Source organism: Kogia breviceps, chromosome 13 (genome assembly GCF_026419965.1).
Source record: "Kogia breviceps isolate mKogBre1 chromosome 13, mKogBre1 haplotype 1, whole genome shotgun sequence".
NCBI lineage: Eukaryota > Metazoa > Chordata > Mammalia > Artiodactyla > Physeteridae > Kogia > Kogia breviceps.
Genome location: NC_081322.1, coordinates 49,685,014 through 49,706,751, shown reverse-complemented (window position 1 = coordinate 49,706,751; position 21,738 = coordinate 49,685,014). Strand labels below are relative to the sequence as shown.

Sequence of the window (21,738 nt, the reverse complement as noted above, 5' to 3'; positions counted from 1 at the left end):
ATTTAGTACAAGCTTATTCCCCAAATTATTTATAATAGCCAAAAAGAGATACCACTTGAGTTCAATCAGTGGTTCTCAATGTTTAGCAATGAGTGGAGACATTTTTGACTGTCACGACTTGCAGGATGCTATTGGCATCGAGTGGGTCAAGGCCAGGGATGCTACTAAACATCCTATAATGCACAAGACAGGCCCCCTCCCCTTACAAAGAATCATCTGGTCTAAAATGTCAATAGTACCATGGTTGAGAAACCTGGGACTAAATAACTTAAAAGTATAGCCATTACTTGGAATACTATATATCTACAAAAATAATCTCAACTCTGGCTGTGTATTAGGATATGTGATGAACCATCTGAAGAGCTTCTAAAAGTTCCCACTCCTGACCAATCAGGATCACACTCTCTGGGGTAGTGCCTGGGCCTGGCTATGGTTTTTTTTTTTTTAATAAAACTTTATTAAATCAAATAAATGGGAATGTCTGTTCCCTAAGAAAGGCAGTTACAAAGGATAATAGCTGGTATGGGTTTGTTGACTTGGCTTTGAGCCTTATGGTCTCAAACCATTGGAACGGCTATGTTTTGTATTTTCTCCAGGTGATTATAATGCACAGTCAGGGTTGAGAACCACTCATTCACATTCACATTATATACAGATATTAAAAGACAAGGAAATATATACATGCTAAGTTTATTTATTAATTTTTTTAAGATTTTTTTTTTTGATGTGGACCATTTTTAAAGTCTTCATTGAATTTGTTACAATATTGCTTCTGTTTTATGTTTTGGTTTTTTGGCTGTGAGGCATGTGGGATCTTAGCTCCCTGACCAGGGATCGAACTCACACCCCATGCATTAGAAGGAGAAGTCTTAACCACTGGACAGCCAGGGAAGTCCCTACATGCTAAGTTTAAATAAAGCATGTAACAAAGCAGTATGCATGGTGTAATTAAATTTAAAAATATATATGAACTGCAAATATGTGTACTACAAAAGTAATATGCACTGTAAATGGTACCAATGTATAACAATACTTATCTGTATTTTCTGACTTTCTCACAACTGATATGTATTTCTTTGTAACAAAAGATAACAGGTCACTCAAGAAAATATTTTGGCAGTTTCTTATAAAACTAAACATGCTACAACCATAAGCCCAGCAATTGTACTCTTGGTTGTTTATTTCAGAGAAATGAAAAATCTGTTCACATAAGAACATGTACATGAATGTTCATAACAGTTTTACATGTAATAGCCTCAAACAGAAACAACCCAGAGTCCTTCACTGAGTGCATGGTTAAATAAATCATGGTACATCCATACTGTGGAATAGTACTCAGCAATAAAAAAGGAGCTACTGGGGCTTCCCTGGTGGCGCAGTGGTTGAGAGTCCGCCTGCCGATGCAGGGGACGCGGGTTCGTGCCCTGGTCCGGGAGGATCCCACATGCCGCGGAGCGGCTGGGCCCATGAGCCATGGCCGCTGAGCCTGTGCGTCCGTCTGGAGCCTGTGCTCCACAACGGGAGAGGCCGCAGCAGTGAGAGGCCCGCGTACCGCAAAAAAAAAAAAAAAAAAAAAAAAAGGAGCTACTAATATATAAAATAATATGGATGAATCTCCAGAGAATTATGCTGAGAAATTATGCTGTGAAAAAAGTTCATCCCAAAGGTTACATACTGTATAATTCCATTTACATGGAAGTGACAAATTTAGAGAAATGGAGAATAAATTAGTGGTTTCAAGGGGTTAAGGAGGTGGGTGAGAGACAAGTAAGCACGGCTATAAAAAGGCAACAAGAACAACCCTTGTGGGGATGGAAGTATTGTGCATGTTAACTGTGTCGATGTTAATATCCTGATATTATACCACAGGTTTGCAAGATGTCACCAATGGGGGAAACTAGGTAAAGGGTAAATGGGAACTCTGTATTATTTCTTTGTGTATCTACAATTATCTGAAAGTTTGATTTAAAGAAAGACAATAGGAATCAATTTTAACTAGAGAAAACACCTACTGTGTTTTCTTACCTTAAGGAAATTTATCTGTTAAATGGTAACAAAATATATGTGTATAGTGAAAAGCATTGCTTTAAGAATTAAAAAACATCTATGACACCTCCAAATAGGTGAGTACAGGAATGTAATTTTCGGAGAACACAGGTTCCCTTCTGATGGCACAATGATAGGGTGCTATACGGTTTCCTCTTCCCCAAGTTACTTACCCTAAGTTAGCAGTAACATACAAATGATGAGAGAAGAAGATGAATTTTGGAGAATTAGAATTTACTTGGTTCATCAGCCTTCCCAGTTTCTGATGCTTGTTTATGTAGAGAGCCCCAGGTCTAACCAAAAGTCAGTGGAAGTATGAGGAGTGACAGACTCAAATATGAACAAGCACTGCTCAGGGACCCCTTTTCAGGTATTTGTTCTCAAATTCAGAGAACATCAGCCTTACGGAGGAGCAGACTCCCCCAGGTGCATCCCCAGATGCTGATTCTGTGGCTCAGGGGTGTGGCCCAGGAATCTGCACTTATAGCAAAGTACCCCTGGTGAGAGCAGACTTTCCAGAACACTGCTATGAAGGATGCTGAGAGCTGAACTGGATCTGGACTGCCCAAGAAATGACCGTAGTCCTTCAACAAAACAATAGGTTTCAGTCACCTTTCCTCAAGGACGATTAAAGGGATTCTTCTAGTTGGACCTTATAAAGACAATTACAGGAGGAAGTGCTGAGAACAGAACTCATGCTGAGGAATGGACTAGATGTGGATGCTTAGCCGTAGAGGAGAGACAGAAAAATAGCAGCCACTGTGCGGTACTGATGAGACCCCAGCTGAGAGTCCCCAGGGCTCTGGAAAAGAATTGGGTGTGTTTGGAGGGGGATTCTGAGGGAAGGTGGTCCTCCTAACACTGGTGGAAGCAATGGCTGGAACATGCTGAGACTTTACTTTTTACCCTTATGAGGACCAGGGTGCACTCAGGAAACAGACTGTACCAACTAGACAAAACAAATTACCAACAATGTACAAATGCGGTCCAGCAATAGACAATTTCTTAAAGCTGCCATTTTTGCCACCACACTGGCAGAAGTTTCCATGTAAAACAGGGACTCAGCATTTTATCCCTATCTGCTGCCATGGTTGCTTTCTTCACCTCTCATCTTCCAGATCTGCTTCTGGTCCTCCCAGCTTCCAACCTTGTTTGTGACCTCTATTCCACCCGTGCCCGCTCTTCTTGGTCTGTTTCTTGGCTATGATTTTGGCTTAGCACAGTAATATTTCTGACCATTCACTTCTGCTGCTTTGCCTCTGGTCATCATCTCAAGTATATACTCCCTCCAGCTCAGCACTTCTCCGGGAACCTCCAAACCCAGTGTGACCTGGCTGAAGATGCCCTGCCCACCAAGATGCCCTATCAATTGGCCACATCCGTGAGAAGATGACATTACCTGTAATACTGCTGGTGAAGCACTTGGCTAGAAGTGGCCCAGAGCAGCGCCTCTTTTCTTCTGTCTCTTCTTCTTTGGCCTGTCCTAATTTGGTCTTATCTGTTTGGATATCCCTTACTTGTCCTTTTTCACACTGGTCAGAGTCCCCACTGACTAGTTAAGGAATGGCAAGCGGGTCTCTTCTCACATACCAACTCTAGTCAATTGTTAATGAATCAGTGAGTGTAGTGTTTAAAAAATAGCCTCTCATAGCACACCTCAGTGGACCATAACCAATGTCATGCCTGCCTTGGGTGAGGATGTGGGTAGAGTCTTACACTCGAAAAGATTGCCATCTTTGTACTGAATAGTTTCTTCTTTAGGGATGATATAATAGAAACTATTTTGAATGCATTAGCATTTTCCATTCATATTTGCTATAAAAATACATGCAAAACAGAAACTGCAGGAACTGTGTCTTTTCTCCAATGAGAATACACTCTTCCAGTGCCTTTGGCAGAATCCATTTGGCAGTTATAGCATGAGAATTGTACAAGTCTCCCTAGTTCTAGGCTGGAAAAAGAGTAGCTTCTGGGGTGAATGATGTCAGAAAAACTGTCCCCCATTACTTGAAAGCCTTTCCCTCTAGAGCTGTTTCTTATCTTTCACTATCAAATGTCTGTAGTGACTAGTATCTTATGACAAAATGTTGCTTCAGTCTTATAGTTGGAAAGTGAATACCCAGGTCATAGGGGTTAGCACACAGAGGTGCATTCCTGCTTCTCAATGCAAAATGACAAAATTGGGGCAATTCCACAACAGAGTATTCCTACCTATATGCATTCCTTCCTACAAAGTATCATCTTCAGAAAGGAGCACGGACTCCACTTACCTTGTAGTGGAAGAGAAACAACCCACAGAACAAGCTGTACAGATCTGCGGTGAGCAGGGAGAGGTTGACCGAAGTGGCGCTGGTTTTCTTTATGACCACTGGCATGAAGCTGTAGAGACCAAACATGCAGGCACTAAAGCCAACGTAGAGCAGTCCTGATGGGGAGAGGAAAGAGAGGTGACGTCACAGCCTCCTCCAGGGCCTCTGTGGATCCGCAGTGGGTAAAAGAAGGGGAATGGTGCCCCCAACTTATCTTTCACTCTATTAACGGATGTCTATTATTGGGTAATACGTAGCTAAAACATAAAGTAAAAAGTGAAAATCTGCATGTGGAACAAAAACCACATGCTTCTCAAACATATATGATGTTTTGCTTCTTCCGGGAAGGAGTACCTCTTAGTGGCTACAGTCAGAACAAAGGGTCAAGTCTTCTAAATTCTATTTCTGGTTGTGCTCTAAGTAGTTTCCAGTACCCATGACTTTTAAAACATTTTTTCATTTCTTTTTTATTTGCAACATGGGAATAAAACTACTTGTGTCATGCATTGCTCACAACAATGAATAACTACACAGTCCTTAAAACGGAAGGGCTTACATGACAAAGAGATGTGGACTAAGTCCGAGTACTGCACTGAAGTGCTAACTGTGTGACCTTAGGCAAATCACTTCATTGCTTTGACACAAGATGATCTGTCAGTTTCTTCCAGATTTGTGAATCCTGCTCAGCCCTACCGCCAACACCAGAGTCCTATTCCACTATCACTCTTCCTAGCGTACCGTGGGCTCTCACATGCAGGCTCTGCTGTTTTAGAAATAGGTAAATGCTTTGTAGACCATCAAAGAACGAAGTTTTGCAAAACAGAAATATAAAAAAGAAGAAAAAAATGCTATATGATCAGTCCCTCATCCTTTGAAATTCTCTCTGTCTTTCTCTCTCATTATAACTAGATACACAATTGTTAATACTAATTCCATAAGTACATAATTTTGTTGACTCCCAAACAGAGGATTATGGCTAAATCTAGAGTTTGGTTCATCACTTCTTAGATGTTGATGCAACACAAATGTAGAAAAATTATGCCCATTTCTCTACCTTGAAAGAATAAGGCATAGAATAAGCATAAGTAATGCGATTCAGTGGATCTCTGGGCATTTTTATACAATAAAATATCCAACATTTCCAAAGGAACCTTGATTACATGTGTCTGCTTTAGGCTGTGGGCAGATTACTTCCCTTGAGTCCTATGAATTTTGGAGGATTTGGTAGGTACTAGACATCCAGTCCCTTTGACTGTGAAGAACAGGGATCCCTCCATAGAGAAATTTGGTTTTCCCATATGCAAAGCATTTCAGAGCATGAATCATTATTCTATATGTTTCTGATATTTAAGGAAAGCCATGCCAAGTCTATATAAGAATTTTATTTTGAACACTAAGTAAGCAAACTCAGTACAACAGCCCCCTCTAGTGTGGTGGAAATGCCCTAAGAGGAAACTGGAATAATCACTTTTCTCGTTCAGTAAATTATACAAGTCCTCTCGTGGATATGCTGTCATAGTAATGTCAGACGGCTTTTGGTTCTCCATCCAAAGTTTTAATTCGCTAAAAATGTTCAATTTTCCTGTACTTGAGTTTCATGCTACTTATAATTTATTTTCCTTTTAACCAAGTTACTAAAAATGCAATATTAAATAACCTATGATTAATACATGAAAAGACATAAAAATTAATTCAGTATTCCTTTAAGGAATCTGAGATGAACAGACTAGGGATAAAATATATCCTAAATTAATCAACTAAAAGTAATCAAACTTGATCAAAACGTAGTCCAGGAACCAGAGCCTTAAAAAAATTTTTTTTTTGATTATACGTGACTGGGCTAGGAAGTTCCACAATCCTACCCTCCCATCACCTTACCTAGCATACTATGGACTCTCACATGTGAGACCTGATGTTTTATATTCACTCAATTATTCACCCAACTATTCACTGAGTACCTACTATGCTCTAGGGAATCTGCTATGGGTTAGCAATACAACGGAAAACAGAATAGACAGGAAGCTTAGAGTTGGTATTAGTACTATGAAGGAAGAAAAGGGTTGCTATGAGGAATGACAGGGAGCTTGCTTTAGGAGGGGTGGAGGTGGCAGTTACCTTGAATGCTGAAGGACTAAAGGAGATTGCCAGGGGGAAAATAATTTAGGCAGGAGGACCTACAAATGAAAAGACCCTGATGGGTTCCAGGAGCTGCCAGAGGTCAGAATATCTGAGCAGGATGAACAGAGTGAGGCAGTGATAAGACAGGAGGTTGGAAAATTAGGCAGGGGCTGGATTATGTGGGGTTTTGTAGGTCTTAGAAAGAAATCGATCTTGTTCTAGTTGTAATGGGAAGCCACTGAGGGGTTTATAGCAGGTGGCTAACCTCTGATCTACATTTCTAAAAGATGACTTTGGTTATTGTGGGGAGAAGGAACTGAAGGAGAAAAGCACGGAGGAGACCAGTGAGGAGTGCAGGGTCTAAGTCCAGGCAAGAGATGCTGGTGGCTTTGCTTGGAGTGGCAGTGGAGGTGAAGGGAAGTGGCTGGTCTGTGAAGACTCAACATGCCCTGCTGGTAGACTGGATGTAGGGAGTGAGGAAAAGGACAGCATCAAAGACACCTATGGATTCACATGGGCTCTGGCTAACTTAGAAACTGGGTGAATTATGATGCCATTTACTGAGATGGAGAGAATTGAGCCGGAGGACCAGGTTTTCAGGGGAAATAAGAAGCTCTATTTTGAACACATTAGGTGTTAGACGCTTACGCATCATCCAAAAGAATCTGTCCAGTAGGGAGTGGATATACAACTGGCAGCTCAGAGAAGAGGTGTGACTTTACAAGCTAATTGGTGAGCCAAGGAGTGTAAGAAAATAGATACACAGCAGAGTTTCACTCTACTCCTCAGGCTACCTTGAGATGCTCCAAGCTGAAACACTCTAGACCTGTTCCTAAAAACTGCAGAAGTCAAATTTAGAGGGATAGGAGTGAAATATATACACCATCATAGTTAATCACTTTGCTGGGTCAACCAATGTTTTTGTGTGTGAATATCCTGTTTTGTGAGCAAAGCATGGTCAGCCAAATGAACACATGATTAAGTGGAGAGTGGGAATGCAGTATTGCTGCAATTTACTGATTTGTTGTTCTTAGATGGACATTAGCTAGTTAATGGACGTAAGTGATGCATCTGAAGGCCCAGCTTGCTGTGCATGTGGGGTTTTCAAACAATCGATCGACATGATCAAACAGATGGACTGAATTACTTTTTGACTGACGGTCCCATGATGGGTGCAATAACTACATTTACAAAGTATATGTATAACCATTTCTTATTTGAAATGATTTCCTTCTCACTAAAGACAGAATTTGGTAGCTCTTGTCCTCATGCACTAAAGAGATTTAAGCTAAAGAAATTGGAAAGAATACTACCAGCTAATACTGACTGAGCACTGGTTATGTGTCATGTACTTTATGTACATTAATTAATCTCCATAACAGTATAATGCCATTGCCGCCATTGCTATTGTTATCCTCTTTACGCACGTGAGGAAATAGGCTTATAGAGTGTATCAGTCAAAAAGCACAGTCCATACCATGTTCAAAAGAGGAAATATAATATGGGGCACAAGTTAAAAAGGTGTTTGAACGGGTGACGGGGAAACAGGGATGCTGAGGCAACCCAGATATTAGCAATAGCAGTAAATTATTCACACCCCTGGAGCCAGAGGGAACCAGGGAGGAGGCCATGTTACCAGAGGTCAGAAGTCAGGGAAGCCCAGCAGAGGAATAATCAGAGAACACTTAGCCATTTCTAGAGACCTGACCTGAAAGAAGGAGACACACTGTGGTTTCTTTCTTCCTCTCACCCTCCAGTCCCCTTCTACTGCTTCCCATTGGCCAAATCTAACTGAAAGCCAGTTAACAAAGCAGCTGGGAAGCATGCGTTTGTTTTGCATGAGTCAGTCGTCAGCCTCTGCAATGCAGAGCAGAGTAACGGTAAGAAACAGATCTGTGAGCAAACAGGCAGAAGACAAGCTTATAGAGGTTGAGTAGCTTGCCCTCAGGTCACTCAGGCTGCCTGAATTTAAATTCTGAGCACATACTGCTAACCTATATTGTCTAATTATTATGAAAAGAAATGGGGCTTGGATGAGGCATCCTATTTGACTGTAATGAGCATCTCATTTTATATATGATATATACACAACACATCATATATACATGATACATCATGTGATGTGTGCTATATATGCTTATATATGATGGATATGGTATATACATGTATATAGTACGTGTCTGTGTATGCTGCATATATATATATATATATATATATATTTTTTTTTTTTTTTTTTTTTTATGCGGTATGCGGGCCTCTCACTGTTGTGGCCTCTCCCGTTGCGGAGCACAGGCTCCGGACGCACAGGCTCAGCGGCCATGGCTCACGGGCTTAGTTGCTCCGTGGCATGTGGGATCTTCCCGGACCAGGGCACGAACCCGTGTCTCCTGCATTGGCAGGCGGATTCTCAACCACTGCGCCACCAGGGAAGCCCGCTGCATATATTTTATCTCATCACTTTCTTTGGGATCCCACTGGTGTCACTAGTGTTCTTTTACTTTCCTTTGACTAGACTAGATTTTTAAAACATTACTTTTAATTCTTAAAAATAAAGGCAAGGTAAGGTGGTTTCTCAGGACATATGCACTAAGGCACCAGGATGGGGGGATGACTCAGAGAGTGCAAATTAGTCCCACCACAGGCAGCCGTGAGCCCAGAGAAGCGGACTCAGTTCCCCAGGCCTCCAGTTCAGCATCGGTAAAAAGAAAGGCTGTATTCTTAATGATCTTTAAGGTCTTTCCTGCTCTGTGGTCCCATTACTGCATCTTCAGGGAAAGGTCAAATCTCTTGTTGTGGCCTCTAGGACGAAACCAAAACCAAAGCAAGCATCACCCACGGCAAGAAAAGTGAAGCCCCAGCACACCACGAACTGGTGTTGGCTGACGCAACGCACACTTTTTCTTCCTCTGACGCTGGACTTGCACATCAGCTAACACTTGTTCACATGTCCTTCAACATAATATGGCAAAACTGGATAAAGGGAACACTTAAGCTAGTTATTAGATTTCTGACTAATATGTCCACCTGCTCCACAGGAGGACATTTTAGCTCTATTAGGTCCTACATTTCACTTGAGCTTCATGATTACATAACCAGACCCAGTCGTTCTGTTCAGTGGAGTAAAACAAAGAAATAAAAACAAACAGCATCAATAAATTAATGTTATCTTCTTGCTTTTAATTACTCTTTGCATCTTGCAATTGGCCAATATTATTAGAAAATAACAGAATCTGTTAAAAAATGCTTTCCAAATCCAGAAAATATGAAACACGTTTATTACCCCACTTGCTCCATTGAAAAAAAATCTTTTTAATTTGCTAAAATGGCAACCATAGGAGCTGTCCAAGAGACTATATGATGGGGATTACTGATGTGGAGAGAGGGAAGAGAGAGAAACACATCGACAGATACTGGGAGATATAGTCTTGGATTTTGGTCTCTTAACTAAGACGCTGGGAGCGCTCCACCAAGACACAGTGATCAGAGCTTGGCACTCTTGGGTGATTTCCCATGGAGCATGGGGAGGCCTTGATGGGAGGCTGACCCCCTTGATGTCTCCTTGCCTCTAGGGTCCATGAGTTCCAGTAGCTGCTACACCATCTCCTGGTTTCCCAGAAAGAAAGTGCAATGCCAAGCCTAAGCCTCCTGCACTGTCTCCACCGCTTCCCTTTTGTCTATATTTTTGTAAGATGAGAGAGGGCAGGACAGCCCGTCTCCTTTGCTTGTCATTCATTTGCTCATTTAATAAACATTTATTCTCTGAATTTTATGTGCCTAGAACTGAACCAAGCAGAACATTGTAGTAGGTCAGGATGAGGTAGGAGGACAAAGATGGCCATGGTGTAAAAACACTCAACCCAAACCCATGCTTCAGAAAGAAAAGATGAATATTTGGTTCCTTTCCTAGACCATCTATGCCTAATTTCCAGTCAGAAATTAAACAGATGGTTTTATGATGCGTTCCCTTCATCATCTTGGACCACAGGAGATTGACATTTTAATGGCAATATGAGGGTTCAGAATAAAACTGCCTTTTGATGACATATTTAACTAACACTGAATTATAACAGAACCTTGGTGGACATGCATGTGACATCCACATAATTGGAGGACAAATTATTTTTTATTAGTACTACTACTATTAATATAAAATTAATTTATACTCATGGACCACTGCATGTGAAGTGTTACCAAGCACAGGTAACATCCTGGCTCTGAGAATCACAAAGGCCAATGTAGCTATAACTTGCAGCCGCCTTCCTCTCCTCCCTACAATCCCTTCTCTCTATTGATTTTCATTTAATTGTATCAACTCGGGAGAAATTAAACTGCAGGACTCTGTGACAGACACAAGGGCTGGGGGGCCCTTGAAGTCACTAAAGATAACCCCAGGGGCAGTCGTGCATAGTTCTGTAGCACCTGGTGTGCCTTCAGAGGCAATTCTGTCAGCAGCAAGTCAACCCTGGATGCTTCAGGGTCAAGGGTAGGTAAAGTGGTGTAGCGAGCTTTATGTTACTGTTGTCCTTGTTTGGAGAAGCAGAATTTGACTGAAGCTGTCAGTTCCATGAAAGCTCATATAAGCTGGAGATGGCTCAAACGGCCAGCTTCAGAGTGGGGAACCACCTGTATTTTCACCCGGGCACACACTTCCCAAGCATGCCCATAAGCCCAGCTCTGTGCTCGCTGCTGGAACCCAGGCGTCTTGGTATAGACACTGAGGGGATATTTCAGGGCTGAGGGTAAGTCAGTACCGTCTAGGGCTTGCTGAGTGATCATTATTAGAGCATCACCTGAGATCTTAAATCCTTGTCTTAAATGTTTTTTAGAGAAAAGTGACTTTAGAAACGGGTGGCATCTAGATGCTGGCTGACTATTAAGTAGCTCAAAGTCTGTCTGGTATTTTCCACCAAGTCCATTTGGAGGTCAGTTAACCATGTCTTTTGTGCCTACTGCTCCCTTCTGAAAAGGTTTTATGGGTTCAGAATGCCCATTACTTTGTTTTCTTTTGTGCCTTTTTGTTAAGTTCAGTTTTTTTTCCTTTACTAAAGTATCACTTTTTAATGATCGCATCAGTTTGGTGTTTCTCGGCTGGAGCAAATTGCTGTCATTTGTGTCCCACCACTGCCTCAGGGCATTTTTTCTTTCCAGTTGGTCATTGACCTAATAACATACTTCTGTGTCTACACTAATGGCATCTTGGCGATGAAAATGGGCAGAGGCTCAATTAAGAAACATTATGAATCATACAGTTCAGTCTCTTCTAGTGTGTACGAATCCCTAAAGTGACAAGGGGGTTTCCTCTTCTTTTGTCCCGTGCAGTCTAAGTCCTTTCCTTGTTCGTGCCTCACCGCCACCCCCCTCACTCTCCGTGCGTTATTTCTCAGGTTTACTGAAAACAGCATCTTAGGTGAGCAAGCTCCTTACCTATTTGCCAGTCCCAGGGCACCTTTAACAGCTCCTTGTGCTCCATTATAGCTCTGCGAATTGAAAGAAAGCAGACCTGATAAGCAATGCGTCCTACTTCTTTGTTTCACTTACCAGATTTATACAAGTCATGAAGCAATCAATTGAATTTCAAAAATTACTCTGGGGCTTCCCTGGTGGCACAGTGGTTGAGAGTCCGCCTGCCGATGCAGGGGACATGGGTTCGTGCCCCGGTCCGGGAAGATCCCACATGCCGCGGAGCGGCTGGGCCTGTGAGCCACAACTACTGAGCCTGTGCTCCGCAACGGGAGAGGCCACAACAGTGAGAGGCCCGCGTACCGCAAAAAAAAAAAAAAAAAAAAAATTACTCTGGATCACTCAGAGGCAAGTCTCATTAGGCAGCCCAGCCCAAGGTATATCCCTACAGGATCTTGTTTGGTGAGTGAGCCAGTGGGCATGGTGGAGCACAGACCCTCCGCAGTCCTTCTCATCCAGTCTGCCTCCAGACTTCGCTTCTTGCTTAGATGCTTTCTCAAAAGTATATGGCGAGGTTGCAGGTTTAATCAGTTTTCTGACTGAGCACTCTTCAGGGCAGTGGTGCTCAAACTTAAATGTACAAAACCGCCACCTGGAAAGCATGTTAAAACGCTTTCCTGGGCCCCATCCCTCGAAAGTCTGATTCAGTAGATCTGGATGGGGCCCACGGATGTGTGTTTCTGACAGGTTTCATGCCGTGCCAGTGCTGCTGGTCAGAGAACTACACTCTGAGAACCACTGCTCTGGAAGAGGACCAGGAGGGGAGGGGGGCACAGCTCCACCGGTGTCCCTTTGGTTTCAGTGTGCCCTCAATGTATCCCGTTCGCCAAACACACTCATGTGCCACTTCCACTATTTTGGCAGCAGTGTTTCTGAAGGGCTCTGTCAACTCTAATGGCCTATAACTGAAGCAGATGAGTGCTAGATCTCTGAAGGTATTTTTTTGGATTCAAGAATAATAATCCATAAAATGAGCCATCCATCTACAAAATGTTGGTTATGAACAGTTGAACTAGGCTATTTCTTTTCCTCTTACAAAGCTGAAGCACCAAATTTAGGAACTTTAAAATGCCAGTATGCTTTCAAAATGAACCAAAAATAAATCTTTCTTAGAGAGTCTTCCCATGTCCTTGCCTTGTTTGCTATGGAGCTTTTTCACCTCTATCTCAGGATACTGAAGTTTGGAGGATGCTTGGAAACAGCCTATTTGCAAAACCAGTTTAAAGTGATGCCAAAATAGCTTCCATAAATAATTTCAGACACTGCCCCAGTACAAAGAACTTACTTTGTAGAAAGTGATTTGGTGAAATCAGAATTACTTGTTTTGCAGAGAAGGATCTGCTGAAATTAGACTGGAGGTCATACTATCCTTCTTTATCTCTTATGTGAAACTAAAATCCATGGTCTTTATTGGTGGAAAATTATGCTTTGTTTGACACTTATTCTTGCAACAACTTTTGAGGCCTAGTCAGTGATGACTTATACGTTCCAATGCCAGAATTATTGCAAAATTGTTGTTTCTGACTTTTTGATGCTTAGTGAATGCCTGTGTTATATCTTCACTCATTTAAGGAAGATGGAAACACTAAATTTCTAAGAGATGAATTTGGTTTTTGTTTTTCATTTTTGTTTGGTTTTTCTTTGGCCATGCGCACTGCTTGTGGGATCTTAGTTCTCCTACCAGGGATTGAACACGAGCCATGGCAGTGAAAGTGCTGAATCCTAACCACTGGGCTGCCAGGGAATTCCCTAAGAGATGAATTTGAAATATGGTTCACTTGTGCAAATCCATGGGCAATAAAAGAAAAAATTTATAAAAGGAAAATTTAAACTATGAGTTTTCTAGTGGTGGTTACTAGTAAGACTAGTTTACTGGTTGTCAGTAGTAAACAGAATGTGCCTTTTTGGAAGTGCATCAAATCACGGCATTTACACTTAGTTTGTCTGTTTCTCTAAGTAAAACCTCCTTGGCTGGTTTGGGAGAATCAATGTACTTCTCATGTATTCTTGTAAATAATCTTCAAAGTCCATTAAATACATCCATTAAAAATTCATTTAGTTTGGAAGAAATTTACTAATAAAGATACTGAGTTTTTCAGATTTCATGTGGGAGGTTGGTGACAGGTTTCTACCTTTGACTTTTGTAAAATAAAGTGAACAACCATACCCCAAATGAAAAAAAAAATTGTAAGAATAAGCGTATCGACTGCCTGAATTTCTAATTTTTACTCACAACTGAATTCCACTGAAAAATGCCCCGAAGAGTCCAATCATTCCCAGGAATTCCACTCGGCTCAGGGTTCGGATGATGTATTCTTCCCAGACATTAGAGATACCGTAGAGCGTGGCTCCCCCTAAGACCAGAAGGTCCCCTACCAGCTTATTTTCCCCTAGGAAACAAAAAAAAAAAAAAAAAAAAGAGGAAGCTTTATTAAAATTTTCCTAACAAGAATTTGGGATCAGCAAAATCAGCTTCCTATGCCTATTCTTTTCTGACATTTTTATAGACGTTCTGTATTTTGCCAACTGAGATTTAGTAAAGTCCGTTTATGTGTGCTCCAGTTACATTGTGATATAAAAAGGTTGCCTATGTCCCCAACAAGAAGTCTTCCCTAGCTAAGAAAGGGACCAGTTTCTTCTAGATTGTACCCTCTCCATAAAGCCCCAAGTCTTCTGTCTGAGCGAAAGGGATTATGGGTTGAAATTTTCAACTCCCCTAAAATAAGTAACATAAGGGTGAAAATATATGTAATTCATTATGACATTCGTATTTTTCTTCTTTCATAAAAATATCTGTTTGTTCTAAATTCAATTTTGGTTAGTTTTGGTTTCTGTCCAATCTCTCATAAATTCTGTACCTAGCTATTTCCTATACTTAGGCCAACTCTTTCCACTCCAGGAAGTGTGAAGTTAGGAAAGGACAGTGGAAATCAGCAGCTGGTGGCCTCACAGTGGGCTTGTACCCAAGGAGCCTCCAGCTGTGTCCTGTGTAGTTGGCTCATGGGAGCTCAGCAGACATGCAGCTCTGGGGCAGAAGAGGTGCGGGATTGGGAGGGCGCTCTCTCCAGCGTGATTCTAAGGAAGAGACCCACCTTAGAGTAGCCTTGGATTTCCAGATTAGCTGGAACAACCTAAAACTGCAGAGCCAGATGTTCACTGTACAGTTGGGAGCACTACACATTCTCTAGGAAGAGGTTTCACATAAAAGAATCTGGGCTGGGCTTGGGGAGAGACCTCTTCACTCACGTCTTTGTGGTTGTCCCTGGAGACACATTTACTCTAATTAGTGTCACTTTTTCTAAGACAGCTTCCCACTGCTGGTAAGAATCAGAGAGAGAAAAGATACCCCGAAAGGCAGAAGAGCTTTCTGGAGTTCAAGGAAATGGAGCTGAGAGTCTGGAACTGCGAGGGTTGGGAACCCTCCCGGGGCTCATGGGGAGTGGGTGGCCCAAGAACATGAGGAAGCTCCAATGAGGAACCAGACCTCATGGCTGTGTCCCTGGGTGTGTCTTCCAGTGAAATGAAGGTTGCTGTTACAGAGCAACCTGATGAATCTTTTTTTATGTGTCAACTAGAAAATCATGACAAAACTTCTAATTTTAAGGAGTGCATTTGTGGAATAACCCATAAAGTAAAAAGTATCCATTACTAAGACCATAAAATTATAATGAACATGATTCAGTCACTTTTCAATAAGGACCGATTTCAGAATCTTGTGATGACATGGGGCCATTATTATGATATCAATTATTGTTGTATTAGTGAAGTGTGGAAGTGCTGCTTGATAGAATTCTTGGTTACATGAAATTAATTTTATATGAATGGATTCAAGAAAGTTAAATTATAATGAAGTATTTTAATAGAAATTAGGGAAACATCAGTCCATCTTTTAAAAGTCCTAAAAAGAGGCCACACTGTTTCAATGAAGAGTCTCAACAATCTTTTTCAAGCTCCACATTTATATCATTATGGTCTATTCTGTTAAGCCTTTGACTATATGGAATCTACTCCTGAGTACTTTGAATTTTCACCAATGCAGTGATAATTATTGTTAATAATGATACAATTTTGTGTAACTGCAAGTTTAGAAGTATTTCCTAAGTTATCGGTAACAAAGTGATTAAATATTACTTATTAAAATTTTATTAGTAAGTGTATTTATCAGTTTTTAAATCATTTGAAAGTGGGTACCTATACATATAGCATGTATGAAATCTTAGATGATTAAATATAGTTAAACTAACTAGGACATGATTTTATCCAACCATATTGTATAATGCAGTGTTTGATATAATATTTTGTACCTACAATTTGTATCTAGTTAACTGGAAATTACAATATATTATTCTATGTTTCATGCCCTATTAAGGCAATAGATATCTGACATGGTAGAGTCAATTTCTCTCAAAGTTCATGGGGAAAATTATATCTAGCAACTGTGTCACTTACGTATGGTTGAAACCACAATGAGTGAAAATGATTTGCAAATTTGGGGCAAATGTACACATCTGAAATTATGAGAAGTTCATTCAACCCAGTGCCTTCTTTCTCTCCTCTGAATTTCACGCCATTGTCACTGTGTATGGCTCCCACTGCACTTTGCTTCACGTCTGTTATTTGTTAACTTGCCTGTCTTCCCCTTCCTGTTTTCTTATAGAGTAGGGTTGAAGGGTCTACTGTGACTTACATCGCTTTATATTCTCTGCGGTCCCTAGCACAGATCCTGGCACATTATAAGTTCTCAATAAATGTTTAAATGAATTGAGCCGATGGAAAAGGTCTTAATACATCTCATGGTAAAGATTTTGAGTGGTGACATCTTTCAATTCAGGTAGACATGGGTTCTAATCACATCTCTGTCACTTACTAGTTGTTAAACATTGGGCAAGCTATAGTCTTTCTGACTTGTGTTTCCTTAATTTAAAATGAGATTATGGTGAGGATACCTTAAAATAGTGTCAATAAGATTTAAAAATGCAAAATAATGTAAAATGCTTAACATAGCATCTGGCGCTTATTAAGTGTTCAGTAAATGGTGGTTAAAAAAGAGTGAATCAATCGTTCCCTTTGAATCACCACCTGTCTGTTTGGGCTGGCCATTTCTCATTTTGGATTGCTTCTTAGTTCTAATCAACCCAGTCATGACTGCTTTGCAAGAATTGGTTTTCCTTATTAGATTTTTGATTAAGTACTATAAACACCATGTTTGGAAGGATATTTGTGTCTGTGTGGTTGTGGAAGGAGAAGAGGGAATATTATTTAAAATCATTACTTACCACTATTTCAAGAATAAATGGTGAATTATAGTATTCTAGAGTGTTGAAAGACTGCTAATGCAATTTATGAAAATGAACCCATCTCACTGAATATTTTTGAGTTTTAAATATGACCAACTGCTTTGTTTTCCTGGGACTCTCTTGATTTTAGCACAGAAAGTGCTAAAAAAGGGAAACCCTTCCATTCTGGCCTATCTGGGACAGTCATTCATCCTACTTTACTGCAATTGAACAATGGTACCTTTCTTACATGAGTCACAATTATGGAAGAATAAGTATTAAGTGGTGTAGCCGAAAGATTTCACATCTAGGCCACACCATTTAGTACTGGTGTGCACTTGCACATGTTTCTTATCTTCCCTGAACCTTGATTTCTTCAGCTGTAAAAATGAGAAAATACTTTCTTTGCATAATTAGGAGGACTAAATAAGATGATGTACAGGAACGTGCCTGGCACCAATAAAATTGTCACTTTAAAAAATTATGTTTAATTATCTAATTCTTTGAAAATGTTTTCTCTCTTTTGAAATAAACACAAAATTATGTCTGGTAGTAAAGAAAATGTCATTATGGTTATCTAACATCTTTGATAAGTGAACTATAAGATGCAATAAATGTATTATGGTAGAAAGAAGATACTTTGAAGAGCAAGAAATACATTTTATGATAAGGATCTATTTTAATTGAGTTTTATCTTAATCTTATTATTTTCTTACCTTCCCTTTTATATCTATAAGTTTTCCAAGGAAAGTAGAAATGTCATGGAGAAATCTCTTTGGCCTTATTAAGTCATTTTTACACCCTCCAACCTCTATCATATTCTCAGGAGCCACTTCATTGCATGCCTTTCTGCCATGCATCAATAAATGCAGAGCTGGTCTCTCAGAGGAGACTTATAATGCTGGAGGAAGGTGGCAAAGAGGGAATGCACATATTAGTCCCACCGATTTTCACTGACAAACTTGGAAAAAGACATCTCCTTTCAGCTGAGCTCAAAGGCATGGGAGCACCTATAGTGGATGATCAGTTGTTCCTGAGACAAGTGTAGAATTGGAATGTAAGTGTTTTTGTGTCTGTCCCACTTTGTAGACCATTCCACAGGCTCCAAGGCAGAGTCTCCACAGCTGATATCAAAAGTGCTTGAGGACAGAATTTTCAAAATCCCAAGCTAAGGAGAATCGTGGACTAAGCAATATGAAAAGGACTAAGTCAGTCATCTTTTCCCGATACAGTGATGACAATTTAAATCGGGCTGAATGCCTGATTAAAGTTCTGGTGAGTGCCTGAAGGATTTTAGAAAAGTTCCGTCACTGGCGAATTAATGCAATTGAACCAACTCTACAGTAAGACTGGTAACAAATGGAACATTTTTGATACGGATGCACACAAAGATTATATTGTCCTCAAAATCAGTGTGTTATTTTCTTTTTGGGGGACATTTTAAAAGATAGCTTAAATTGCTGTCTAATTTAATATTTTTGTAGATGTAAAGCATGCCCAGTCATTATTTTGTAAAATGAGCCCTTGGATCCTAAATTTGGGCTGCTGTCAGAACATTATGCCATGTAGTTAGGCATCATCAGATGAGCATGGAAGGTACTCAACAATGATAAAACTTAATTCTGTTAACACTGGTACTTCATGTGTTACAACAGGAAAGATGCTGTGGGCCTTAAACAGATTCACATGGACAGATAAAACACTGCTCCAGCATGTTTCAGCTGCCCTGCACTCTTTAAAAATGACCACTTTTGAAGTCCCAAATGGACTTACTTTCTTTTTCTTAAATAGTACTAGTACCCCTTTCCTAACATTTCAATTGAAATCAAGAAAACATTTTTTACAGGATTAGTGAATACAACCTAGTGAAATCAATTCAAATTTGTCTAACATTTTGGTCATAAATATTTAGATTTATAATGACAATTGTCTTCCTTGACTATGGATACAAAATGATGGCCACGGTGAATGGCTAGAGTTCAGCAAAGCAAATTTTTCATAAATCAGGGTACATGTTGCTTAGTCTGTATTTACACAGTTCAAGCAAAGCTGAGAAAGTGTAATTAAATTATGACTTTATAACAACTGGGCATGTTGTATCAGACAAAAATATTGTCTGATTGGTCCAAAGAGATGATCTATATTGGGATCATGATAGGTATAGAGCAAAAACTAGCCTTTTCATGTAATATATATCAATATCCCATGGAAACACTACTTCATAGAACAGAATCTGGGAAAAGCTGGCATAGGTATTTTTAGTCCATCTGTTGAGGTGGGGACTGATTACGTTTTGTAGGCAGCATATGGAGAGGACAGAGGCTGTCTCTCTTTTGCTGTGTTGTATCTTCAGCTCCCAGCAATGTGGGAGAGGGAAGGAAGTCTGCCCAGGAGGTCAGGAGACTTGGGTTCTAGTCTCAGCTCTGTGACCTCGGGAAGCTCACTTGGCTTCCCTGTGTCTTGGAGTTTTTGTGTGTCAAATACAAAGGAGCCGAACAAGGTCCCTTTCAGTCATAAAGTTCTATGGTGCAACTTAAAAATATAAACAACTTTCATTTCAGCTATTTCTTATGACCTAGTCTCAAAGAGAAATGCTCCAATTTTAACTTTTTAATCTCTAATTCTCCACAAGAAAAGGCAATTCCAAAACTACAGAAGAGTCGGTACTTTCTATCCTATTCCTGATGTTAACAAAGAACATCATTTTTTTTCTTGCCCCCCTGAAACCTTCTGTAACTCAAGGATTTTTGGTGCATTTTAAAGAATTACAATGCTTTAAAAGTGGTCCTCTGGAAAGCATTCTGAACCAGGGCTCCTCAGAAGATTCATAGCAATTTGATGAGTAAACCTTGAAGCTCTGTAGGTCTACAAGATAATGACCTGTGACTGCTACCCAAAACCTCCCCACAAATACACCAACAAAAAACATGCATGAGGAGACTGCACTTAGCCCTCCCTCATAAAATTATTGAGAATTCCTAATCTAGGCTCCAAAGGTTAAATATCCACTCTTAAGCCTGTATACCTACCTTCACCCAGTAGTCTGAAAGCTCAGACTTTCTCTGACGAGGCAGAGAAGGCGTTGGCGGGTGGGGTGTGGGGAAGGTCCCTGTGGCTCGGGAGTGGCCTGACCCACTGACACCGTCTCTAACCAGCTGGTCTGGATCAGGCAGCTTTGACCCCCAACACATCCTCCAAGTGGGTCCTGACTCTCAGCTTTAAACACCATTTGAATGTTTCTGAGTTCCTGCAGAATGGGCATGAAAGCTGTATTTTGCTTCCTTTGTTCACTAAAGAAATATGTATGAACACCTCCTATGTGCCACTGTCCTAGGTGTAGGGGAACAAACACGAGTAAGACACAGACAGTAGGAAGCCCAGGTTCCTTGTTTCCACCATGAACCGTGAACATTCCACGTCTTGCGTTGGTCTCACCCACAGAGGCAAGTAACCCGGTGAACACGGAGACTCACCTGCTCCCTGATGCCTTCCCACAAGCACATCTGCGCCCGCCATACATCCCATCCCCAGGATGCAGACGATGATGCCGAGGAAATGCACAGCCTTGTACCGGATCAGCAGGAAGAACCAGGAGAGCAAAATCACAACCGGGATCACAAAACAGTCCAGGAGCTACAGGGAGGGAAGGAGGGAAGCAACAATAGGGAGTTCAGAGGGAAACTTTCCATATAATGGAAACTGTCCGAAAAATAAGTTTGCTCTGCAGAAAGGGCATTTCCCCTGGATCTGTGTTTTTGGGTCGACCCAGAATTGATGCAATTAAAACAGACTCTGAAACAAATGCACATGAACTTTACTTAAACATCCCCTATCTGAAGAAAAGGGAAGAAGGCAAATCAATAAGACAGGCTGGTGGTGAAGATTCTCCTGCCCCTGTGGTGTCAGGAAGGCTTGGCATCCACCTTCCTCAGCACCCTGGCCGACTCCACAGGGACACTCAGATGTGGGGAGGATAGATGGAGCTGTTTTAGATGGTCCCAGCACTCTGGGAGTAGATCTGGGAATGGGAGGTGAGGGGGCAGAGGTCTTATAATAGTTTATAAATTATTAGAATCTAGGCAAAAGTTGCACTTCATTTCTCCCAGAACTTTCTCCGCACTACCAATAAAAGTTACTTTAATCTCTCTTTGAAATTTCACTCTTTATAGGGAAAAAAACTGCTCTAAATGTAAATGCAAATATTAATCTCAAAAGTTTACAAATACTTTAAAAATACTGTATAAAAAAAGTTAAAATAAAGGAGGGAGAAAAAAGAATGAACAGAGTATTTAAAAAATCTTTGGCTTTATTTCCTATATATTTTGTGCAAATAGTGAGATTCCTTCTGAAATGGAAGCCCCAAGAGATGGTGGAAAGTCTGTCCCGGTCATGCAGCAAGACAACATAATGAAATGGGAAGACCTTGTGTCAGGAGCCAGAAGATCTGAATGTGAGTACTAGATCCTTACTTAGAGCAGTGTGACCTTGAGCAACCCACAAACTCAGGAAGCCTCAATTTCCTGTTAGTA

General features: G+C 40.7%; 1 protein-coding gene across 1 annotated transcript in view; it reads right to left on the bottom strand.

Annotated features, from left to right (window-relative positions):
- Positions 1-21,738, bottom strand: part of SLC35F1 (solute carrier family 35 member F1) — a 434,637-nt gene that overhangs the window by 51,489 nt on the left and 361,410 nt on the right. The window contains exons 4-7 of the mRNA XM_059083053.2: positions 20,683-20,842; positions 14,167-14,323; positions 11,898-11,950; positions 4,317-4,471 (exon numbers count right to left, since the gene is read on the bottom strand). Coding sequence (XP_058939036.1) covers positions 4,317-4,471; positions 11,898-11,950; positions 14,167-14,323; positions 20,683-20,842 — 525 coding nt within the window. The remainder of the gene's footprint in view (positions 1-4,316; positions 4,472-11,897; positions 11,951-14,166; positions 14,324-20,682; positions 20,843-21,738) is intronic.